The 24877-nt window shown below is 37.7% G+C and overlaps 1 protein-coding gene across 1 annotated transcript in view; it reads left to right on the top strand.

Annotated features, from left to right (window-relative positions):
* The window catches only part of CUL3 (cullin 3), a 55147-nt gene that overhangs the window by 11058 nt on the left and 19212 nt on the right, over positions 1–24877 (top strand). The window contains exons 2-6 of the mRNA XM_021553698.3: positions 7672–7869; positions 15162–15275; positions 21884–22044; positions 22886–23000; positions 24241–24469. Coding sequence (XP_021409373.1) covers positions 7672–7869; positions 15162–15275; positions 21884–22044; positions 22886–23000; positions 24241–24469 — 817 coding nt within the window. The remainder of the gene's footprint in view (positions 1–7671; positions 7870–15161; positions 15276–21883; positions 22045–22885; positions 23001–24240; positions 24470–24877) is intronic.

The following is a 24877-nucleotide window of genomic DNA, read 5'->3' as shown; positions in this document are numbered from 1 at the left end:
TGTAGTGAAACTCCTGTCAGGCCTAGCTATAACACAGGCAAGTGTTACATTTTGAGAGAAGAAACAAATCATTTTTCCTTAGATTTACTAGAAAAGGAAGTTCCTGGAGCATACTGCATTTTGCTGTAAAGTTCATAACCAACCAGCCAACCTGCCTTCCTCTTCAAGCTCCTACCCCAGAGCAGCATGAGTTTTGTGAGACTAGCATGCTCTGAGACAATGCCTTGGAGGTAAAGCAAATCTGCCAATCATGGTGCAGGACTGACTCCTGCTTTTAAGGAGCCATCACTTTTTAGGCTGCTTAACTCAACTGCTCCATACTGGCAGAACAGCTTTTCAGTGCTGCAGAACCCATTCAAGCCAAGTGGAGAAGGAAGGGGTTTCATCTAAAATACTGCAGTTCTTGGATGTTTCAGTTGAGAAGGAGGATTCCTCTTTGATTTCATTGCAGGTTCTGCTTGCTTCTGCTGAGTTAAGCCTGGGAAGGAGAGGTGGATTTTACAATTCCTGGATTTCTATTCCTGATTGAGTATTGTCGCGGAGCCTTGCCTGCAGAGGCTCAAGCCTTTCTGAGGCTAACAGTAGAGTTGATTGTTCCCTTGGCCTTTAGATTATTTCTCTCAGCACTTGTTTGTCAGGTCATCTGCTGAGCCTGGAATGGAACATGGTGCAGGCTGTGGATATTCCTTGCAGGAGGAATCTGAAGAAGTTTAGTGTAGGGTTTGCCCACCCAAACAATGGCAATACTTGAATACCACAGGAAGAGTGAAGAACAAAACACAGGTATTAAAAATTGTGTCAGTATTTAATCTTGTAAATGACAGCTGGCAGATGTCATAAGCAAGTTACAGGCATTGATTCCCCCTCACCACACACACCCTCTGAGGGAGTATACTACTGTAATAGGCATTTCCTGACACTCCTTAGGAGATGTGTATAATATTGTATTGTCATCTTCACTTGTTGTTAAAGGTCACCTAGGAGCAAAACGTGTCCTACTTATTAGGATAGTTTTGATAGAATATGTCTATGACTTCCCTGTGACTCTTGACAGATATCCTAAGATTAACAGCCCAGATGCAGGAGAAGAGTAGTGAGACAGGGTGCCCCTTATTTTCTTCATGCTCCTTCTCTTGGCCTTCAGTTATACTTTTGGTGTGTCACAGTCAACCTGTTCAGATAACACAGTTGAGGAACTTCGTTTGTGGTGGTTTTGGTTGTTCAGAGATAAGTTGTTTTTATTTGTGGGAGAGTTTGTGTAGCCCATGCATCCTGTTCCAGATATATTCATTGTTACATAGTGAGGAAAACTTAAGAACTCAGAAAAGTGTTGACATTGAGTTCTCCATTGACATTAATAGGAGTACATTTTATCTGCTCTGTAGTTGAAGAAAAATGTAGTTCCATATCTTAATATGCCATTTTTCAGAGATATTCTTGGAGCAAATGCTAGACAATGTATCTCTGTCATTGTAAATTCTTGCCTTTTAAATTAACAGTATTCAAAGGGTTTATAAAAATTCAAATAGTTATTAGGTTCTAAGGCAGGAAATGTTCTGCACTTGCCCTTTTCTGGATAACCTCAGCTAAACCTCATCCAGAATGAAGGGTACAGGCTCAGGATACTGAGTTACTGTGTCACAGACTATTTAATTCCATCTTGATGAATGCCCTGTCTTGCAGTGGAAGGGAACAGTGTTGGTGACAGTCTTCTTCGCCTCAAGAACTGTGCCCTGTGGTGGCAGTTTTAGATAACAGGAGTTGGACCCTTCTCATTTTTTCTGTGGAGGGATAGGAAATCGGGGAGTGAGAATAGGTGGAAATTATTAGGTGCAAATGTTACTCCCAGCACTGCTAACTAACTAAGTCTTGGTATCCACTCACTTCTCTCACTTTCTTCAAGGTAGATAGCATAAACACCTGTATTCTGTAGTTCCAGTTGGTTCTTGTTCCAGTGCTCTGTGGTATTAGACACGTGAAGAATGTCATGGGAAGGAACGAGGTAGGTGGTTGCTTTTTTTGAAAGCTTAGAGAAGCCTTGTTCTGCAGTAATCACTTACAGACTGACTTCTTTCACCTGCTAATATGTAGAATTGAGGTAAACACTCTTCAGCTATGCTGTAGAAAAACTTAGTAGAGTTTGTGACATTTTTGAGAGTAAAAATGTCCTACAAATGTGTTGACAGTCTATCAAAACTTCTGAGATTTAACAATTTTGGTCTGAGATCTTTGTGTGGACTTCCTAGAACTTGTCTAGAAATTTCTTCTGTGTGAAGGATGAGAAGCTGTGTCTGGTCACTAATCTTGGGAGTACTGGTTTGTGTATCTCCTGTTGCTGCTGGTGGGCTTCTGGGGATCCTCCTGCTGACACTCTGTAGGACATCTGTTTACCTCTTCCTCACTTCTTTCTTAACCCCCTCTTGTTAAGGAGACTAAATAACTACTTAAAGCTGGTATAAACTATCGAGATTTAAGAAGGCTCCTAGCAGTTTACTTCTGTAATTTTTCCTTGAAATTCACAGAATTTCAAGCATGGTTATGTAAGAGGAGTGAGCTGTGTTAAGTTAGTGTAGCTGTGTAGTGTAAAGGCCAAAATGATGACAAGGAAAAAATGACGAATATGGAAAAAAGTTGCATTCAGAGGAACTGTTGTTGAAGTTAAAGAGAATGGAAATTATACCCCAAAACATTTATTTCTCTGCTAAGTAATATGGATTTCCAGCAACAGGTGTGTTGGAATTTCCTGAATCTGGGAGTTTTAGTGTTGTTTTTTTGACTGTCTTTGGGAGAAGCTAGGGAGCAAACACCTGGTTCCACTGAAGACCACAAGTATTGTGTTGCTCACCTTTGTTACCATACAATGCATTTCCATTGGAAGACTGGTACAGGCAGTTTGAAAAGGTCACGTGTCCCCAGGGAGTCCTGGTTTTCCAGCTTCCTCAGCCTACAGCTGTATCACCAGATCAGTGGTTAAAGTTGGAAGGCACTTTGGGAAGTCATCTTGTCCTGCCCCACTGCTCAGGGTCATCTAGATCTGGTTGCTCAGGACTGTATCCAGATGGCTTCTGAATGTCTCTAAGGATGGAGAACTCCACAGCCTCTCTGGGCAACCCGTGCCAGCACTTGGTCACCCACACAAGAAAAAAAATTTCATGATTATCACAAGGAATCTCCTGTGTTTGTGCCTTCTGTATCTGCTCTTGTCACTTGCACCACTGCAGAGGCTGGTTCCCTCTTCAGTACACCCTCCCTTTGGATTTTACATGTACTGATTTGATCTCTGCAGGGTTTCTCTAGGCTGGCTCTAGAGGCTGACTCTGTCCTTCCTATGAGAGATGCTCCAGGGGGTTGTTAGTGGCTCTTCACTGGACTGTCTCCAGTGTGTTTGTGTCTCTCTTATACTGGGGAACCAAGAACTGGGCACTGTGCTCTACGTGTGGCTTTCCAGTGCTGAGTAGAGCCCTTGGCCTGCTGACAACTCTTCCATATGCAGCCTAGGATACCATTAATCTTCCTTGCCTCAAGGGCCCATTGGTTTGTCATCAACTTGATGTCCACCAAGAGCCTTGGGTACTTTTCTGCCCAGTGTGCTTTCTACCCATGCTACCCAGTCTGCATTATTCCTTGGGGTTGTTCCTTCCCCCTAGAGAAGGATGTTGCACTTCTCTTTCAACTACATGTCTAGAAGGGGGCTGATAACATTTTGTATGAAGTTACATGTTGATGAGAAAATAATGAGAATTGAGTTATTTGCTTGTTCTGATTGAATTCTGTGGTAGGTTACTTGGAAGAGGTTGTGCCTGTAAGTTTTGAGGAGGGAGAAACTAAGAAGTCTCTTCAGGACTGTTGCCAGATTTACCTGCTTTACAGATGATAACAGTAATAGATTGCTGACACTGTTTATTTGACTTGATGATTTTAATAGGGTAGACAGACATTGTTAAAGGAAGGGGCTTGAGTGTATGTGGTCCTGCACTGTGGAATAAAGGACCTTTTGAGTCCTTTGTAGTCTCTTTTTTTGTGAAATGACTTTACTTTCATGTACACTGACATTTTAGTCTAATTTCCTCAAGATGTACTTGTGCTACACTCTGAGTTCAGATGTTTGTGCTCGAGTTGCATCTTTGAATCATTAGCATTTGGGCAGCAGTGTGTGGAAGTTTTCCAACCAGCGGCTTCTTATAAACAGCTCTCTCTCCTGCCAATGACAGACTTGGTCGCTTTCCCATTCCCCAAGAAAGGTAATGTTCAGATAAGTGTGAGTACATTAACACGTTTCCTCTGCTTGGACACTGGCTGCTTGCTATCTTGGTGAATCTGGGTGTTAGACACTACTGAAATTACTGGGATTTCACTTCTGAAAGCCTTTCCAAACCTGTGTGTTTTTTTTTTTTTCAAAGACCAGCAGAAGCAGCAATCAGCGTTCTGCTTAAATCTGCAAGAATACAAAGACACAAGCAAGGCAACTGTATTCTAACTGTGGATTTTTGTTCTAAAATATAACCATTAGAAGAAATCTGGGAAAAACATCTTGGCTCTGATCCTGTATTTGTGGAAGAGGATCACTTACAGACTTGGTTGCTAGGGATCTAGAGAGTTGCATAAATCTTCATTGGTGGGTCAGACTGGAGGATTAGGATTGCAGTTGTGTTGTCAGAGATGCTTTTGTAAAGAATTCTGAAAAATGCCAGTGATCTAGTAGCATCAACAACTGGCTTACTGTTTTTTTGTTTGGATTTTACATCTGCCTGCAAGCCTGACTTAAGGAATGGGATGAAAAGACATGAACCTGTGAGTTAAATAATCCAAGAATATATTGTAATTCTTATGTACCCTGGAGAATACAGGGAGATCTCTTCTGCTCAAATGCTAATCAACTTTTCAGCAGCAGGGACGAAATAAGACATTTTTGCTCAAACTTTACTGCAGTGACTTACTGCCAAATAGAGTGGAATTATTTGAAGTATTAGGAGTCTTTGCTTTGTTAGAAAACACTGCTGCAAACAAGTTAGCTATGCTAGATCTTTTTGGAAGACAGTGCTCTTCTAATGTGATATTCTAGAACTTAAGCAAACCTGTTCCCATAAAACCTCACTGATGTTCATCTCAGTCAGAAACAGAAGCTGCACTGAAAAACAGACTTTTTAATGCTTAATCCTAAAGGGTAATAAGATAATTTCATAGTACTTTTTCAAATATTTATATCATGGAGATGTGTACTCATTAAAATTACCTTCTATCAACCTTTCTTGTTCTGTCAGAGTAGCTCATGGTGTGTCAATTGTTAAGTGGCAAAAAGCTATGTGTTCTTGTTTGTATTCAGGGGCTTTGGAGCAAATACTATTGCAATCATTCCTTCTTTTTTATAGCATTTGGATTAAAAGTACAAGAATTCAGAGTTTTCTTTTAGCTTTGTGCTGGAGGGATCTGAATTACCAGATGTGCTGCTTTATCTCTGTCTGTAACGTAGAGAGATGTTCTGTGACCAACCCAGAAATGGGAGCATTGTAATACCTCTGCAGGCTGGTGCCCAGTGACTTGCCTGGTTTATACAGATCATACCTTTGCTCAGAATGCAGAGTGCAATTAAATTGCAGTTGAGATAAAAAGCTTGTGTTGGCTGAGAGTTTTTTAATTAGCAGGGGGAGCCTCTGCTTTGTTTGAAAACAAAACCTTGGGTTTGTGAAAGGAAAGCTGAAAAGCTTTTACTTGGATTGCTGTCTGCAAATCTAAATGGTTGCCTTCATTATCAGTACTTGTGAAATTGCTGGTTCAGGAAGGCCATAGAAAATAACTTCCCTGAAGGAGCACCATGTAGCAAATGCAAATTAAAAACAAAATTACTGACCTTTCAGTGCTGTGCAAAGCAGAATAAGGAAGTGTGGAGGGACCTGTGACATTCCATCCACCATTCCTCTGTTACTTTGGGGCTTTACATTTAGGAGATTGAAAAAATTTTAGCTCCCTATGTGTTTGTGATTTTAATTTGTTTTCACACTTAGATATATAATGGCACATCTTAAGTTTGGGGTACATAGAGTTTAGTAGTCAAGCGGATCTGGTATCAGAGGAGGGGAAAAAGTAACAACAAGATTATTTTTATAATAAAAATCCTTGTATTTAGCCGAAACTCCAAAAGATGCACAGGATAGAAAATTACATGTCTTCTTTTCATTTTATTCAGTAGCCCGTTCCCTTCCAAGGCAGTGAATGGCTTCTCTTCATTGTGAGCTGTAATTGTTATTTATCATGCCTAGAAAACTTGATATGATATTTTGAAAATACCTGTAAAAATGTACTTGGAGTAAAAAGATTCTGCTGAATAATTGCATTTGATTACAAATGCAGTCAAATCTAGTCTTCATATCTTTCCTCTGTTACTTAGTGGGTTTTGTTGGAAGGAGAAGGAGAGGTGGATTAGGACTGGTCATGATTTCCCTCTATAATGTCATACCATTATTCTTTCCTCTTTTAATACATTCCGTTCCTATTTTCAAGACTGCTTTGACAGTATTGATAGACTCTGGGATATTTTCACTTCCTGTAGTAATTCTAGGAAGAGCAGCTTTTTCTCCTTCTCTCTTCAGCCCTTTTCTTTAGCTATAAAATGCTAAATCTGTTCCTGACTTTGTATAAACTAAACCAAACTTAACATTAAACATTGCTTTTAAAATTAGTTCAGTTTAAAAAAGTTTGGGGGTTTTTTGTTGTTGTTTTTTTTCATTTGGGTGATAAAACTTGGCTGAATCACAGACTTTAAGCAATACTGGCATCTGATATTTTTTGTTATGCTTACTTGCAATCCCAGATACTGCTTTATCTATAAAGCATCATATATTGAAGCACCTTTACACTGGTAAAGCGCAAGTGTGAAATGATTCACACTAAGTACGAGATAGAAGTTTGCTGTTGTAGTGAGACTATTTCTTATAAGAGCTTTTCTCCTTCTCTGAATCTTCATTTTTTCTTTCTTTCTATGTATTTACTGAAGTTTACAGCATCTGAATAACAGATCAAGCAGATCCTTAGTGCTTGGTACATGTAATTTAGAAAGGTATTTATTCATATTTGTGCAAAGAGGATATGTTCAATGCAAGTGTTAGTGTTGGGCATTTGTGGGGGTTTTCAGTAGTGCCTATAGTTATTTAAATCATAGGTACAGTGTTGTAGGTATGTAATTCTTCGGCCATTAGTACCTCAGCTAGCTCAAGCAGATGACCAAGTTTGCTAAATCTGTGTCAGACATTATTATCTTTTGTTGTACAGGTTCATTTGGGGTCTGGTGAAGCAGATTAGTATTGCAGCATTTTATGAGGTGCCAAATAACGTGTTAATATGGAATGAGAGTTACCCATCTATCACTGTTAACCTGTGGAGGAAGAGTGAGGAAGAGACTTTTGTCCACAATTACCTGCCTTTCCACCTCCAAAGGCTCTGGGGTTGGATTCTGGGCATTTGCAGTTCTGAAACAAAGAAAGCATTAAACTTTTGCAAATTACAATTTTCATAAATATTCTTGAAATCTGTACTAGTATCATAAATACTGGTTTTCTTTTAATAAATTTTGAGAAATCTTGTGATAATGGAATCAACAAGATGGGGCAGAGCAATTACCTCATATTATCTATATTTTTTTATTCAAAATAATAACATAATGTTTTATTTTTACAGATGACTATGGATGAGAAATATGTGAACAGCATTTGGGATCTTCTGAAAAATGCAATCCAAGAGATTCAGCGTAAGAACAATAGTGGTCTCAGTTTTGAGGAGCTGTATAGAAATGCTTATACAATGGTCTTGCATAAACATGGTGAAAAACTCTACACTGGACTAAGAGAAGTTGTCACTGAGCATCTAATAAACAAGGTTTGTCCATTTGTGAATTAAAATAGGAGTGTCTTGTATGAAAGAATTCTTAACAGTTATTTAAATGACAGAAAAGTCTAACCTTGTTATGCTACCTTGTGTTGCAGTTGTGTAGCTTCTCTCAAAAATGGTAGCTAACAATAGAGCTAACGTCAAGATCATATGATTTCATGTTCCGGGTACTGTTTGTTGTAAATTACTGATGGAAGGCAGACCATAGGAAGCACTTGAAAAAGTGTAACAGAAAATATGGTTTTTTTGAAGAGTAACTCTTAAGAGCTGTTAATTTTTTTAAAGGTCTGTGTCATTTTTGGTGGCATTTTGTGACTTTCTTAGGCCAAATTTTGTCTTGTTTGCCAGTCAGTTTTTTTCATCTGTGGAACAAATAAATACCAGTGTAAGAACTTGTTTTCTATAGGCTAATGAGCTAATTCCCATGTTAATGAGACAGTTGTGCTGGGATTATGCTCTTTAAAGAGGCGGTAGGCACTGTTCTAAAACAGCAACTCAGCAATAGCAAAAATCCCGAGTAGCTCACATTCTGCCATGTCAGCCTTTGCAAAACCATGTAGGTCAGTCAAAATGACGTGCAGAAACTTTCTGAAGATCTGTCATCTTCAGGTCTCGTGTTAAACCTTGGAACCACTTCTTTAGCCTTAGAGAGAAGTTTAGAATTGATTAATAAATATATAAATGGAAAAAGTTAGAAGTCACTTTTTAGGACTTGGGATAATTTTTCATGGTAGTAGGATTCTAAGTCTATGGGAGGTGCCTGCCTTACTCCTCATGGTAACATCCATAGGAGAGAGGTACATGTCCACTTTCATCCCATATTCTGGCCATGGGTTCAGATGGAGTATCAAGATTTTTGTCCTGTTTTTACAAGATCTGAAAAGGAAAGTCAGAGATCATCATGTGTCTTGGATGATTACTTCTGGCTGAATTACAGAGATTGAATGGGAGATTTATGGCTAAATAATGCAGGATGCTTGGAGACTTTTTTTGTGTGTTCCAACTGGAGCTACCACTGTGGCAGAGAAATGTGTTATTTCTTTTGTAAAATCCTAGTTTTCAAAGGTGTGGTCCAGATAAGTATAGTCTAAAACTGCTTTGAATGTGGGGCTTTTTTACTGTGTGCACCAGAGGAGACATCTCTTATGAAGTGGTTAAATAATTTGCAGTTCTTTTCTATAATTGTAGCACATCTGTGACTCTCAAAAACTTCTTGTTTCGTTATCTGTACATTCATAATCTGTACTATTCATGTAAAATGTGGCAAATGGCTGAGGCTTTTTTTGTCTTGTTCTTGTATATGTCTGTGCACTTAATAATCGTGACACTAAACTTTTATTATTCCTAGGCTTTAGTTTATCCTGGTTTAATTTGATGGGCGTCTTTTTATCTTTGTTCCTAGGTATTCTGTCACTTATCTTAGTTCTAGCTATTTTGCATATTAAAAATCATGCATGTGCAGAATTAATTATTCTGAAGTGCTGAGTGTGTCAGGCTGACAAAGGAGCAGAAGATTCTGAGTTTGTACTTTCAGTGCAGAGGCTGAGGTCTGCACAGATACCAGACAGAGAAGTGCCTTTCTGACACTTAATATTCCCATATCTGGTCTTTTTAAAAAAATCTTCTCTGATGACCAAGTATTCTGATCAATAATGTAATTAATCAAATTATATCCATGTGTGTGGGTGAAAAAAAGATGACCAAAGGTTTTTAAAATAAAAAGGTTTAACTGAGTTTTGTTAATTGCTGTAAAAAGGCTAAACTATTCTGATGATGCCTGCCTGTAAAATAATCCAAGGAAAAGACTAAAAGTGACTTACGCCAAAAATGTCTGAAAAATAAGAAAAACTTATAGAGACTAAAAGCTACTGCTTGTCCCTTTTGACACATTAGGTTGAGGCATATATAGATGGAAGTATGGAAAAGATAGGATATTTATCAAGAATAGGATCAGTTCTATAATGACATCTTCTGTTTGTGCCATTGGTACTTGTTTTAAGATGAATAAAAAAGAAGCTTTGTTTAAGATCACATTTTGTCATAGAAATTTTAGCAAAATCTTTTATGTTCGCAGTCTCTTTCCAAGAGGTTCAGTGGTGGGTGCTAGAATTTAGAAGAGGGGGATTTTGCCAACTGAAATACTGTTCATTAAATTCTTCAACTTTAATAAAAATGTAAATGTTTGCAGATGAATAGGTTTTACTGAAGAACTACACTCAGTTCAGGGAGCACTGCTGAGGAGCCTACCCCAAATTTGAAATGGCAATAATTGCTGAACCATAACTGTCATTTGCTGCCCACATCTCCAGGTTATTTTTTTAGAAAAAGTTGCATTCTTGTGGTATTCCAGTCATGCTTGTTAATTAAGAATAGATAAAGAGACTAGGTAGAGGCAGTTGTATATGTTGTTGTTTTGTATATGTTCAGTTGTTTTTACAAGTAGTTTTAAAGCTTGGAAAGCACAAGCCTTCATTTTTGGTGAGGCATGTATAAGAGCTGTATTTATGATTTATGCTAATTTAATTGCCAGGTGAAAGTTGTGCTTATTCAGCATTTTAATTAGCAATCAAACACTAATGCGAAAAGTATTTTAACTTCTCAACAAGAAAACAGTGCAGTGCACTGTCTTGACAACTTAATTATAAATAAAATAATAGGTGCAAATATGATCAATACAAGGTGCATGCAAGCAAGTTGTTATCAAGAATGCTTGGTTTTAGACTTACAGACCCCAATGATTTGCGGTTCTAAATCACCATGTTCTGGCTGTGGGATAAAGGCTGTAGTAAGCCAGGTACTCTGCATCACTGAGACAAGTCAGCACTCTTGAGCTACCTTGTTTTTACTACAGTGTGAGAGCATGCTAAAACTTGTCTTTACGTGTGTATTGACATCATTATTTAAGTATGGTACATGTAGAGCTATTTAAAAGTACTGTTGAATTTTGAAAGTACTGAAACCTTTCATCTTAATTCAAGTATTTAATTCCTGTGCATCTGATACTTCACTAATTTCTCCCTTTCTTGCCTGTTGACAATCTTGTAGCTTGATGTGGACACTCTTCCTTCACACTTCTCAAGCCTAGTCTGTTATTACTTCACACAAATGTTAAGTGTTTTTAAAACAGACAAAGCTAAGTTAACAGCTCTCTAAACCATTTGATGATAAGCATCATTTGCTTTACAGTTAAAAAAAAAAAAAGTTAAAGTTATAAAGTTTATAGGATAATATTTTAATGTTTGTTTTGTGCATAAGTGAGTGGGGCCCAATAAGGTGCATCCCAGAGTCCTGGGAGGAATTGGCTGATGTAGTGACAAGCCACTCTCCATGATATTTGAGAAGTCATGGCAGTCAGGGGAAGTTCCAGGTGACTGGGAAAGGGGAAACATTGTACCCATCTTTCAGAAGTGTAGAAAGGAAGACCCTGGGAATTACAACCTGTCAGCCTCACCTCTGTGTCCGGGAGAATCATGGAACAGATTCTCCTAGGAGCTATGCTAAGGTGCATAGATGACAGGGAGGTGATTTGGGACAACCAGCACAGTTTCACCAAGGGTGGGTCTTGCCTGGCCAACCCAGTGGCCTTCTATGAAGGAGTGACTACATCAGTGAACAAGGGAAAAGCTACAGATGTCATTTCTCTGGACATCTGTAAAGGTTTTGACATGGTCCCCCATGACCTTCTTGTGTCTAAATTGGAAAGAGATGGATTCAATTGGTGGAGTTAAATGGATAAGAAATTGGTTGGGTGATCACACCAGTTGGTTGTGGTCAATGGCCCAGAGTCTCAATGGCCATCAGTGACAAGTGGTGCCCCTCAGGGCTCTGTCCAGGATCTGCTATTTCAGAGTAACAGTACAGGCAGTGAGAGCACCTTGGTCAGGAGGCACAGAGCTGCTCAGTGCAGGAGTGGGATGCTGGTGCAGGTATAGGCTGAAAGAAGTGTGTCTACATTGGGACTTAGAAAATTATGTCTGGGGTCCTTTGCAATCTTTCAAATTTGCTATCATAGTGTTGCAGAGAAAAGGGAGAGATGACAGTCATCTCCATCAAGGAGTTTGAAATTATTTCCATAACATCAATGAAACAGGGAGGAATGACACGAGAAGTTGTGTAGGAGGCAGATTACCTACTGAGCATTAGAATGAGCCTGACTGGCAATGTATGAAGTGTTATCTGCCTTTTTATTTTCTTAATGATGTTTTCAGATGATCTTGAGCAAGTCTGCTATTATATGGAGGGAGAAAGGATGTGAGGGAATTGCTCGAAAGTACATAACTGTTCAGAATCCCCAGTGTTCTTCAGTGTTTTTTTTTCCTTTTAGCAGTAGGATAGCAGCTGCAGGGATGAACAGACATTTCTAGTAGTCAATCCATTAACCTACTTGGGACTCCTAAGATTTTAGAATACTATCTTTTAGACTACTCGGATTTTTCTAAAAGCAACTCTGTAATAAAAGTTCTGAGAGCTTGAAGCCTTGGTTCAGAAAGTGCTGTTCTGTACTGCTGCTCCCCTCAGGATGTTCTGGCTGTCCTTACAGTAGTGGAAATTACATAACTGAACTATTTGTGCTGCTGCATCAGGCCAGGCACTGTAAGATAGAAATCATAGGCTAGAAGTCTTCTTTATGAACACTTAATCAGGAATTATTTAAAAGTATTGAAAGCTTATGCCAACAAACTATGCTTATTGGGGGAAGGTTTCTGTATTTCCTGAAGACCTGTATCCAGTAGAAAATAAAGTTGAGCCTGAAGTTATACACAAAATTTCATCCTTGTAACTATAAGAAGACCTCATATATATTAGAAAGTTGCTAATTTATTTTCAAGTACATCTGTATATGGACAGTCCTATTTAAGCTGGCTTTCCCTGCAATTTACTTCATAATTGCAAACACTGTTACAAAAATCACTACAAGCTCAGCTAATTTAATTTAACATTCTGCTGATAAAAATCTTTGAGATTTAAAATTTTCTAAGGCTTTGGCAGCGTATCAGCTGTGTCTCCACTTTGTTCAAAGAGTGTGAGTATGCACTTTTTTTACTTCAGATGGTTTATTCTACCGAAGTGGAGTGACTCTGCACCTTTGCATGGCTAAGATGTTTTGTGCATTACAGCAGTTTCCCTGTAGTATTGCTGAATTAATGGCCCATACAAGAAATGTGTTGAACACTTGTTAACTATAAAGTTGCTGTAAGTGATAATTTGCCTGGCAGTAGTTTGGTCTGCTTTTGTAGCAGCAGAAAGAATGGTTTTCCAAGTCTCTTCTGCAGTTTCAAATAAACCTAGAAGAATGTAATTGAGGAGCTTCACAGGGTTGCTCTGTACAGCACCCATTTCTGAATTTCAAGCCCACTTCCAGAAATCCACGTGGCACATCATATGGAGCAGAGGTGCCACTATTGCAGAATGTGCCAGTGTCTGCTTGGAAGGAAGCTGTGACTGTTACCTGGTGGCCAGGTTCCACCCCCTTCTGTGTGACTTGGCACTGGCTGGCCCAGCAGGATTAGTGTGATGGATGTGGGATGTGAGCAATTCTAAAGGCACACTGCTTCTGTGTTGTCAAAGTAAAGGGTATAATAAAATTGATCAGTAATGCCCTTGGTGATTTGTGCTTATAATCTAATCATGTTTTGGTAAATTTTATCAGTGTGGATGAACTACCAAATAATGTTTATAAAGCTTTTCCATACTGACCAAAGAAGTGAAAGCAACCACAGTCATGATTTTTTTCTCTTGTTCTGGGAGATTGTGCATATTCTTCACAAGTATGTCTGCTGAAGTTTTTAGTGTGTATTTATGATTTGGCTAAAAACTACCTGGACTGGGTGACAACAGAGTATTTGGGAGACCAAAGGGTAAATGCTGATCATGATCAGAAAGAATGATGCAGTTAAGCAGTGCCTATAACTGCGTATTATGTTTTCCAAAAGCAAGCAGGGGAGGCTTTACATGTTTGAAGATTTAAGAAAGCTTTGAACAACTTATGTATATCTATATTGCCTAGATGCAGTAACAAGGTGAATATTATTGGGATAAGTTTCCTCTTCATCATTCCCCTCTTCCTCCCTCTCCCTTCTCTTTCTCCTCCTTCCTCCCTCTCCTCTTCCTTCTCTTGCACCTTCATTCCTCTCCTTTCCTCCTTCATCCCTTTCCTCGAGACCATTGTGTTGGATGATGTTCCACACTGTGTCTCTGCTTTGCTTGTCTGAGTTTGTGAGTGTGCACAGTAGTGTGGCAGACGGGATTCTGTTACCCTGGTTTGGCCTAATAGCTTCACAAATTGGAGTGTCAGAATGAAGCCTGTCAGGTGATTGCATGAGATGTTGGTGCAGCTTGTGGCTGCCTGGCATGTGTGTTTTGTTTTCCTGTATGAATCTCTGTACTGAAATTTACACTATTCGCCAAGTATCAGTCCAAATCAGTGAATGTGATCATTCTGTTTGGTTACAACAGAGGGAAGAATATATTTTGCATGTTATGTAAAAAGTCAATTCCCACATTTTATTAACTTGGGAACAATTTTTTTTATATTCCCGCAGGTTTCTCTTTGACATCAAGTTCAAGCACTGCAGTATATGCCTGCTGGAAAAAAATCAAAATATAAAAGTGGATGGGCTTTTTTATTAGTAGGGAGAGTAGTGGCAAAGAGGTTTAAAATCTGAAGTTGATGAGACAGATTAACTTGCAAATTGCAAATACATTCATAAAAAACAAAGATGACTTTCCTTTTTCTATGAAGTCTTGTTGTTGGTATTAATGTAATAGTCTGAGCTTTACCAAGCAATTGGCTCTTTTCAGAACTGTTGTTTGCAATATCTTTATGCCATCTCAGTTTGTCTCTAAATGTCATCATGGCCAATTTTCACCTGTACTTGTTCCTGTTTGCAACATTTACTGCTACAACCCAATGTTCTGAAATTACTTGTGATAGTAAAATTACCAGTAACTGAAATACTGTAACACAGGAAGTGAAAGCTTTGAGGAGTCGTCAAAGACTATTTTTAACATTTGAGACTTTAGGAATTCCTTTGAAATTTAAAACCCATGTTTATTTTGTTTCTCTTGTTTCTAGCATATTTTTTCTTGCTTATTTTTCTGCAGAAGGGAAATACTAGGTAGGGATAGTCAGCACCCAGGAAAAGCAAGAACCTGTTTGCACAATTCAGGTCCATAGAGGAGCAAGAATTCTTGTGCTGAAGCTATGTTTAAGATTTAAATGCTGCAGGAGAAACTGACTTGAGCTTATGTCAATATATCTTTTGTTTTTTCTGCTTCAGGTGCGAGAAGATGTATTAAACTCCTTGAATAACAACTTTCTACAAACACTAAACCAAGCCTGGAATGATCATCAAACAGCAATGGTGATGATTAGAGACATTCTGATGTACATGGTGGGTATTCTGCTATTTCACACATTTCACAGTATAATAAATTGTCCTCTTACCATGCCTACCAGTCTTCTTCCAAAGACTACTCTCTGCTCCTTGTTTTCAATTTTCTGTGTGCATGCAAGACTGCTACAGGTGTTTGACAAATTGTAATTGGATTCATGTTTTAGGTTATCTCATTATCACTTGAAAAATGGATCTGAAATATAGTTGAACTTTACAGTTCTTAAAAAATAAGCTAGTCAGACCCATTCTGGCAGATTTTAGATGTTAGCTCAGGTAGTGGTGTTTTCTTACTGTGGAAAGCACTGTAGTGTAAAGCCTCCTGAAACTTCCAGTGTGGTTGTTCTTTAAGCTTTAGGATTCAAAGAGGATAACTTTATTTAGGTACAGTGTGTGTCCTTGAATGTTAAATTGTAGTTTGATCCTTTGCTGTTCAAGAATAACTTGTGCAGAAGATTAAGCAATGTACGTAAAATGTGATTTTTGGTTGCATGCTTGCCATTTCCCACCTTTAGCAAACAGAAAAGCCTTTTTTTTAAGAGAGAGGGCCTAACATTTTTGTGTCCGGATTGTGGTATGCTTTAGGTAGTTGGTCAGCATTAAAATTCCCATGGTAATGGTGATGTTTTAGGATGTAAGAGATGCTTAACTTCTCGTCAAAGGTTTTGACTTCCAAAAGAAATGTTGAAATGCTGTGTTTTTTGTGTATTTTTTTTTCCCTCCAAAGTACTTGACAGTGAAGGACAGACAATAATAGACTTCTTTGGTCCAAAAAGCAGATGAACTGGAATTGTACTCTTACTTGGTAAACAACAGGAGTTAAGATTTTGTCTTGTGAACATCTCATGCTGTGACATTGACCGTGTTTGTATTAACTGTGAAGTCCTCTTTGCATAATAAGCTACTACAAGTTAACGAATTTGAAGTAACTACACAATCACAAACAATTATTTTTAATAGATTTACTGACCTTCATGTTGGAGGAGTTGTTTTATTTCAGCAGGGAAAAGACCACATATCAAAAAACAGAGTGCTGGATAATATGCCATCAGTGACACTGAATGCTTTGTGTGCCAAAAGGAAGATGCACAGATTGTTTTGAAGATGTACTGTCCTTGCTGTGAGAGATCCTGGACTCCCTAATCTGTTTGTGAAGAGGACAAAATACAAATCAATTGCTGTTAGCTGCATCTAGGCATATTCAAGAATATTTAATGATTACATTAATCTACCAAAGGCTGTGGTGAACTTTCAGAAAAGTTAGAAGATGGAATCCAGAGCTTTCTAGGGGAGTAGCTGTTGTGTTTTGGCCCAATATTATATATTATTGCAGCACAGGAGGTGCTGGATGTTCTAAAGTAATGGATAATGCAATATTATCTGCTACTCTTAAAATCAATAAATTTCTGATCTTTCAAACAGTGGCAGAGTAAACTGCCTTATAAGCGTTCCTTGTTTTAGTACATTGACGAGTATGTTAAAGGCCAAAACCTTTTCTCTTTGAGGAAGGGTTGCCTGCTCCAGTTACCACTCCTGGGGGAGCAGGAGAGCTGTTTCCTGAGTATTTTTTTCAGTCAGAAGAGCCATGTCTTGACTTTGTTTTGAAGCCTGAGAGTGCTGTTCAAACATCCAGCCAGCCTTCTCTTTTCCACCAAGGTTCCAGGAGGAGGAAATCCACAGCATTCCTTCGAGTGTAAATTGAACCTCATTGCTGTCTTTTACATTGAGAACAGGATAATAAATCAGTTTGAATCCTCTGGACTAGGTAGCCTTCTATGTGCTGTTTGACAGTTCCTAATTATTTCAAGTGGGTGTTCAGTTGAGCCCTGTGACTAATTATTTGACTCCCACAGATTTTTTTTTTCCCATATACCACAGAAACAAAAAAAAACTATTCCACAAGAAAATACATTTATAGTATAGTAGTAAAAATAAAACAAAATTTTCTTTCAAAATGTTTATATAAACTTAAGGGCACTGATGTTTGTTTTTTTAACCTCTGTAATGTAATATGGGGTTTATAGTTTTAATTTTTATTACATAGAACTATCTAGTGTGAAGGTCTAATACAATGGGCAGTCTCCCTTTTTTGACTTGGATGGACATAACACATATTGTCAATAATACATGTTTTGTTTACAAATTAAAGAATAATCAATTATTTACAACAGGACTGCTTTGAAAGATTTGGAGTTTCACCTTTGTCACTGGGATGTCCTCTTGAGTCAGACATAATTTTCTTCATTCACAAAAGACTAAGAGTAAAAAACTTCCCAGTCTTGAAAATGTGCTCATTCAAAAAGTTTGGGAAAGCTGCCAGTACCACAAAATTATAAAGCACCTGTGAAAGATCAGACCTGACTGATTTTCAAAGAAATAATTTTCAAGAATTTTATAAAATGATGATTTATCCTTATTTTCCAATGTTGAGTGTGACTGACATGTAGGTTTATAATGATATGCCTATGTCAGAAATTAATTTATACACTTCTATTCTAGCAAATCTAATATAACTGACATTATATTATTTTATCTAAATAAAGCACCAAACATTGTACAACCTGAGTCACCAGGCATTGTAAATTAATATGCTTGTGTTCTAGCAGGAGAAGTATCTGCAATTATCTTATGTTTGTAAGTAAAGCATGACCCAATCCTTCTCTTGTTTTGTAGGCCATCTCGATTACACATCAGTTTCAGGAAATGTACCTATTGCCCAACAGGCCACACTGTGACATCAGTGAAAGTAAAATATTTAATTCCCTCTTGAATTCTGGTCTTACTTTCTTGAATTCCTGTTTCAGCCTAGTGATTTTACATCTTAAACTAAATTGTACCTATTTTAATGCCATATTTGTTTTCCAGCTTTGTTTCAGCCATTGGCTGCCATATGATTTAAGTCAAAACAAACACCTTTCCAACCCACCTTAATTTCTTTCCTCTGTTTAATTTTTTCCATTTTTAAAATAAAAATCAATACAAATAAATCTTTTTTAGGAAGGCATGTGTTTTGTACAGTGGCTTGTGCATTATGATGCTTAATGACTAGAACACTTGCTGTTTGAGGTTATGGCAGGATTTCATTGTTCCTGCAGAACATCCTCCACAAGACACTCTCAAGTTAGCCTTATAGTTTTGTTTTTAAAAGTGTGTATTACCTTGTCTCTTGTGATTGCTCTCTGGTAAAAGTCTGATGCTTTCATTTTTGTTGCAGGTGTAGTATGTGGTTTTTGCAACCTTTTGCACTTACTGTGCAAGGTTTGTCTTATTTTGAGACATTCCAGGTTCCCTGACTGAATTTCAAGTTTATGTAGTTCCACTGGATTTTGTTTGATATAGCATGAGCTCTCTTCCTTTTTACATGTTGAGGGTGCAGTAATTGGTGCCAGAGTAGATGTAATACACTGTAAATTCTTGCACTGTCTGTGACAAGCAGTGAGGCACTGAAGCAGTCATGTGCCAAGCAGCATCTTTGAGTCAGGTCAGGTACTAAGATTGAAGTAGTGACGTCCATTTGGGCATAACTGAAATTCAGCCTCACAGTGGCAGTGCAGGTAAACATACCTGCAGTGGGGTTTATTTAGCTGCTCTGTGGAATGGGAGCAATGGAGGTGGAGTTGTTTGGGCTTTTCTTCAAGCAGTGTGAATGTGTGTATTCTTAGAATGTCAAATGGAAACTGGGTTAAACTGGATTCTGTGTTGTCTCTATCTGTGCTTGCTAAATTTAAAGCAATTTCAGGTATGCAAGTGCAGCAGTCACACCCCTGGCTGCATTACAGGCCTATGGGTAGTGCCAGTTACACGCTGTCAGAAGTGAACAATTGCTATTGCAAATACAGCTGTGGATTTCTCAGAGGACAGAGCATTCCCTTCTCATCTGTGCTGTGCACAAAGCTTGTGTCTTTTTTTTAGGCCAGCACTGACAGGTTGGATATGTGAGTTTTGACAAATGGCTCTCATTGTCCATGGCTTACACACAAGTAATAGGGAGGAATGTTGTTTTTATTTCCAGAACTGGGATCAAAGACACTTACTGTATACACAAGGGTGCATGAAGGCTGCTGCATCATCCAGGTAGTGCATCCGTGCAGAGATGGGTAAAATGTGGGTACTGGTACCTTACAGTAGGTGATTTCAGAATTATTCTGGAGTGTAAGCAGGATTGTAATTCATCAGTAATTGCTGTCTGAAACTCCATCCTTGGCTCCTGAAAGTCACTCCTACCTTTAAGCACCCACTGCTTCTCCCCATGGGAAGTGATTTCTGTTCAGTAGTGTGTTCCCAAATGGGGCTCTCTGTGATTTCCTTTTTTTGGACTGGTAGAGCTTCCAGCAAATGATCTGTTACCAAGGGTGAGCAAATCAGCAGGATCAGAAATGTTAATGTTGCTGCTCTGCTTTGGGTATTGTTTAGAGGTCTGGTTTACTACAGAGGCTGCTGATAAACTGAGAAGAGTTACTCTTTCACAATGGCAGTGTTTCAGCACTGCCACAACAGAAGCTATGCAGATGAGTCATGGCCATGGCTTTAATCCTTTTAGATACCCTGCTGCCTGTGCTTCAGAGGCCTGAATATCTTCTGGAAATAATAATTATGTTCTTTGCTCTTCAAGTTATAGTATTAGACACTACATTTTAATTTGTTCTTTCATCTCTTTGACAATGTATTTTAAGCTTGTCTTACTTGAGAATCACATTTACTTCTGTTCTTGATGTGTGTAAATAAGGAAGTGAAATAAACAACCCTGTTTCTAAAAACAGAAAAGCAAAAATAACCTATTCCAAAGATTTAGCCCAGCACACATCACTGAACTGACTGACTTCATGAGAGCAATTAGTAAATGTGCTTTGAGACAGCTGAGTTTGCTTCAGGAGCCACAGAAGAGGCATATCTGACATGTTCCCATCTTGTTTTTTCATTTAAATTCAGGGCTGCCTGTCTGAAGGCAGAGTGGGAAATCACTCATTAATTGCTGAACCCAGTGTTTTGCTTTCCTCTGGTCACCACGTGGCAATCTGGCATATAATTAGTATAGGAAAAAATTTGCTATGTGAATACAGGTGCTAAATGCTGGGCTGTCTGTTTCTTCTTGTTTTTTGAAATTGCAGAATTTGTGTAAACCTGCAATTTTGGAATATTTTTCCATAGTCTGAAGCATAACATTTTTTCTTTTAATGGCTTCATTTTCCAGGTGTTTGCGTAGCTTTACTCTTTAATTCTGTGTGTGATAAAGCACTTAAGATAGTGATGGAACCAGTGGAGAAGCTAATCTTTATACTCCGTTTAATAAATTAACCATGATTTTTTATAGAATTTGATTCTTTTTTAGTATTACTGTTCTGTTATAGCTATATACATTCTTACAAAACCTCATCCCAGTCAGACTTGTGAATGGGTACAAAACTCCTAGCTTTTGCTAATGTCATTGTCGTGATGCTTAAATGGTAGCAAAGCAGTATTTTTAGTAGTCGCCCAAACTATGATATTAGAGTGATGGATTATGCCCTGACAGAAATTAACAAAAATAATGATTGTTCATCTCAGAATGGGGTTGTAAAAACTCACATTTTTTCTATTCTTTATATGGTTTAAATGGTCTGACCCATTAGTGGCTATTAATCAAATACATATATTTTCTGTCCACTAGTGACTTTATTAATAAATTGGTTTTTTTTCAGAGTTAAGTTGGGAGAAAGGAACAGGAAAGGAGAGACAATTTTGGGGCATCTCTTTGGGTAGCAGTAAGAGACTTTGGGTCTGCTTAGCACTCTCTGTCAAATCTGATCTGAGGATCAGCATTTGTTTTTGAATGTAGGTGTATAAAAAATGGGTTAATGAGGAGCTTGATCCTTCTCACAGACAGAGATTATATATAGAGATAGAATTTAAACATACATGGAAAAAGTATTTTCTTCTCTTCCTCTTTTTTTGGGGAGGAGGTGGTGCATGGGTGAGATTATAATGAAACATAATAAAGTTTTGAAATATTGCTCAAGTGGAATGAAAGTGAATTCAGGGAGGGTGGAGGGAGGGATGTCTACAGAAGTCTTATGTACAATTTTGTAGTACTAATCCATAAAGATTTTGATTGTAACTCTTCTTGCTTTGGTTCTATATTTGCTGCTCTTTATATAATGATGCTATTTCAGGAAATTTCACTGAATATTGAATATCTTTTGCCTAGAAGGAGTGGTAGGAAGATGCATGGAGGGGAGGGGGAAGTTAAATAATTTTTTAAAGATCAGAAAGAGATGAAAGGGTTTGAGTAGGTAAGTAGAACCTCCTGCAAATTGTGCTATGCATTTAGTGATTAGATGGAGACACCTCTGCACTCAGACTAAAAAGTGGGAAGGCTGTAGATCTGTTCTGACATGCTTTAGTCATAAATGCTGTGCTTATACTCCTAAGCCAGATAGAACTTCCAGTGTAAATGAAGTTTTGGAATATGGAACTGATTTTGAATATTGAAGAGTATACATAATTTCTTTCTACTAAGAGATACTTTTGGTCATACTTCCACTGTAGAGAAGCAATTGATCTCTTGTATTTTTGAATAGCATTGATGCACTGAATTCACAGTTTTATTGCCATTCATGCCCTTGTTGTAGGACCGAGTGTATGTGCAACAGAACAACGTGGAGAATGTCTACAACTTGGGCCTGATAATTTTTCGAGATCAAGTCGTACGTTATGGCTGCATCAGGGATCACCTGAGGCAAACTCTGCTGGATATGATTGCAAGAGAGAGGAAAGGAGAAGTTGTAGACAGGTAAGATGTTTGTAAGTGGAGTCTTTTGTTGTAAATAATAGCTGTCCGTTTTTAAAGAGTGACTCAAGAACATACACAAATAATTTGTTATTTAAGATCACATTTGTGACTAAAATTTCTCCGTATTCTGGAGTAACATTTCTTTTTGTATTATATTTTAGCATAATGGTAAACAGGCAAGCTTGTTAATATAATTTTCAATATTTTCCTTGCTACTCTGCCTGCATTTGTGTGACTAAGTGCCCAATGTGCAATTTAGGAAAAGAAAAAGACTCCCCAACTACAGCTGTGTATATTGTCCCCTACTGCCAGAAGGTGGAATCTTTTTCTAGATGTAATTCTTTTGTCTCATTAATTTGCTGATATATTTGAATTTTGGTGGCATTTATTTTGTGTTCAGCTGGGGTGTTGTTTGTGGGTTTTTGCCATCCAGAAACCTCAAACGTTGCATAGCAACTTCCACATGTGCAGTTGTTTTGAAGTTGCAGTCGCTCAGGTCTGACCTATGTATGCAGTTTCCCTTGAAGTACTATTTTGGGTTAATTTCTTATATATATGTATTCTTCATAATTTTATGACCTAGTAGAGCTTGAGCTATTTGTCCCTGTCATTGCATTTAAAGTACTTAATAAATATCGTCAGCCCTTTAGTTTTGAAAAAAACAAACAACCTTACTCCTGTAGTGTTCTTGAAAATGTCACGTACCAAACAGATTAGAATGAACTTTCTATTGCTACATTTTATGAAAGTTAATACTGTCTTATGAGTTGTTATTCTGCTGTGTACTCTGTCTTACAACCTCGTAGATTTCTCAAGTTGTTAACAACTTACTTTTTGGCAGAGGCGCAATAAGAAATGCTTGCCAGATGTTAATGATTCTAGGTCTTGAAGGAAGGTCAGTCTATGAAGAAGACTTCGAGGCTCCATTTTTAGAGATGTCTGCAGAATTTTTTCAGGTACAGCAATATTCTAATACCATATTTGGAATGCTGTTATAACTCTCAGATCTCTGAACTGTCAGCTTTGGTGGTACTTTACATACTTGCATTTTGATGAGTATGTCCATCTCCATTAAATGAAATAAGAAAAATAGTCACTAACTTTGCAGGGGAAAATAACAAAGATTGTACAGAATTAGCATAATTTGAATGTAGTTTTGAGTTATGGATGCCAATGACATGTACAATAATCATCATTCTAATCCTGTGCCTCCTTTAAGTTATTTCATGTAACTTAGTCTACATCTGCTTTGTCCCCACAGTCTTTGAAATGCCAGTAGCATGAAAGGTTCAAACTGTTTCAGGCTTGGAAACCTGTCAAACTGCCTTTGAGGAAACTCTGATGCCTTCATAGTTTCCACATTTGTGAGGGTTTTTTTTGTAATAAAATAAACAAAATCAAGGAACTAAGCATATCCCAGTGGCTCTCCAGTTGTTGATCAACCACGAAATAATACATTCCAAATATTTTCTGTGGGTTTTTTTTGTGAGATACTTGGATGAGGAAAGCCAGTTAAGTGATTGTTGAGTGTAATCATGATCATCTATTGCTGGAAATTGGTAGAAATTTTAAAATCATGTTAAAAAATATCTAGATAAGGTGATTTGTGAGTCTCCTGTTTCTTATGCAGGATCAATTGTCATATGCTCTGATCTCCTAACTTCCTTGAAAAGCAGAAGCATATGTTGCACAGCCATTTAAATGTCACTGTTCTATTTTTCACTGGTGCTTCTATACAATTAAGATAAATAATTACTTTCATTTATGTTCTATTACTTAGCTTTGCCTGAAAAATAAGACCTCTTTTCTCCAAAAACTGCTGACCAGAATATATAAAAACAATTTGACATGAAATAATGTGCTCAGCATTGTCACTAATAAGAATAAGGAGAAGTACCATAAGTTGGCATTTGGAAGGAATTTTTGTTTTCTTTGAACCTGTGGCTAAAACTATAGCTGGAAACTAAGTTGGCTTGGGTTGTTTTACTATGAAAAATACGTTTTTTATATTGCATGTACCCCATTATGTAACACATTTAGTATAATAGAACCTTTATTTTGTGTTAAGTGTGTATGTGAATCTTGGTTGTGTTGGACATGCTGTTTGATTTGAACTTGCTTATAAATGCTGATCTGACATCTTTTCTTTTTACCCTTTACAAAAAAGTCTAAAGTATTAATTTGTGTTAATCACAGATGGAAAGTCAGAAATTTTTAGCTGAAAACAGTGCTTCTGTATATATAAAGAAAGTAGAAGCTAGAATTAATGAAGAAATAGAGCGGGTGATGCATTGTCTGGATAAATCAACAGAAGAACCCATTGTGAAAGTTGTTGAGAGGGAGCTTATTTCCAAGCATATGAAAACTATCGTGGAAATGGAGAACTCTGGGCTAGTTCATATGCTGAAGAATGGGAAGACAGAAGGTAAGACTGCATCATTTGAGAGACACAAATGCTTCTGATACTGCTTATTGTTTTTGAACATGGGGTAAGTCAAGGCTTAACATCTGTGTTTCTGTATAATTGTGGAAACATTTAGTAACTGTTTCACAAATATCTGAGAATATTCAGTGACTATTAGATGGCTCTTAACACAGAGCCCATACACTTAACTTATTTCTGTTTAGTACCAGATACAGGTAGTTTTTTGGTAAACAAAGAGTATCTGATAAAAAAAAGTATAAATCTATTGTAGTGATTTTTGCCACGAATTGACCATGAGCCTTTTTATTTTGTTATTTCCATTCCTCTAATTTGTGGAAATGCTTCACACTTTTTTTGGCCCACGGGGAGTTATTTAAAAAGTACTTGTGTAAAAGACTTAAACAGAAG

The sequence above is a fragment of the Lonchura striata genome, chromosome 10 (assembly GCF_046129695.1).
Source record: "Lonchura striata isolate bLonStr1 chromosome 10, bLonStr1.mat, whole genome shotgun sequence".
Lineage (NCBI taxonomy): Eukaryota > Metazoa > Chordata > Aves > Passeriformes > Estrildidae > Lonchura > Lonchura striata.
The sequence above is the reverse complement of the archived record's forward strand: the minus strand, read 5'-3'. Positions and strand labels throughout refer to the sequence as shown.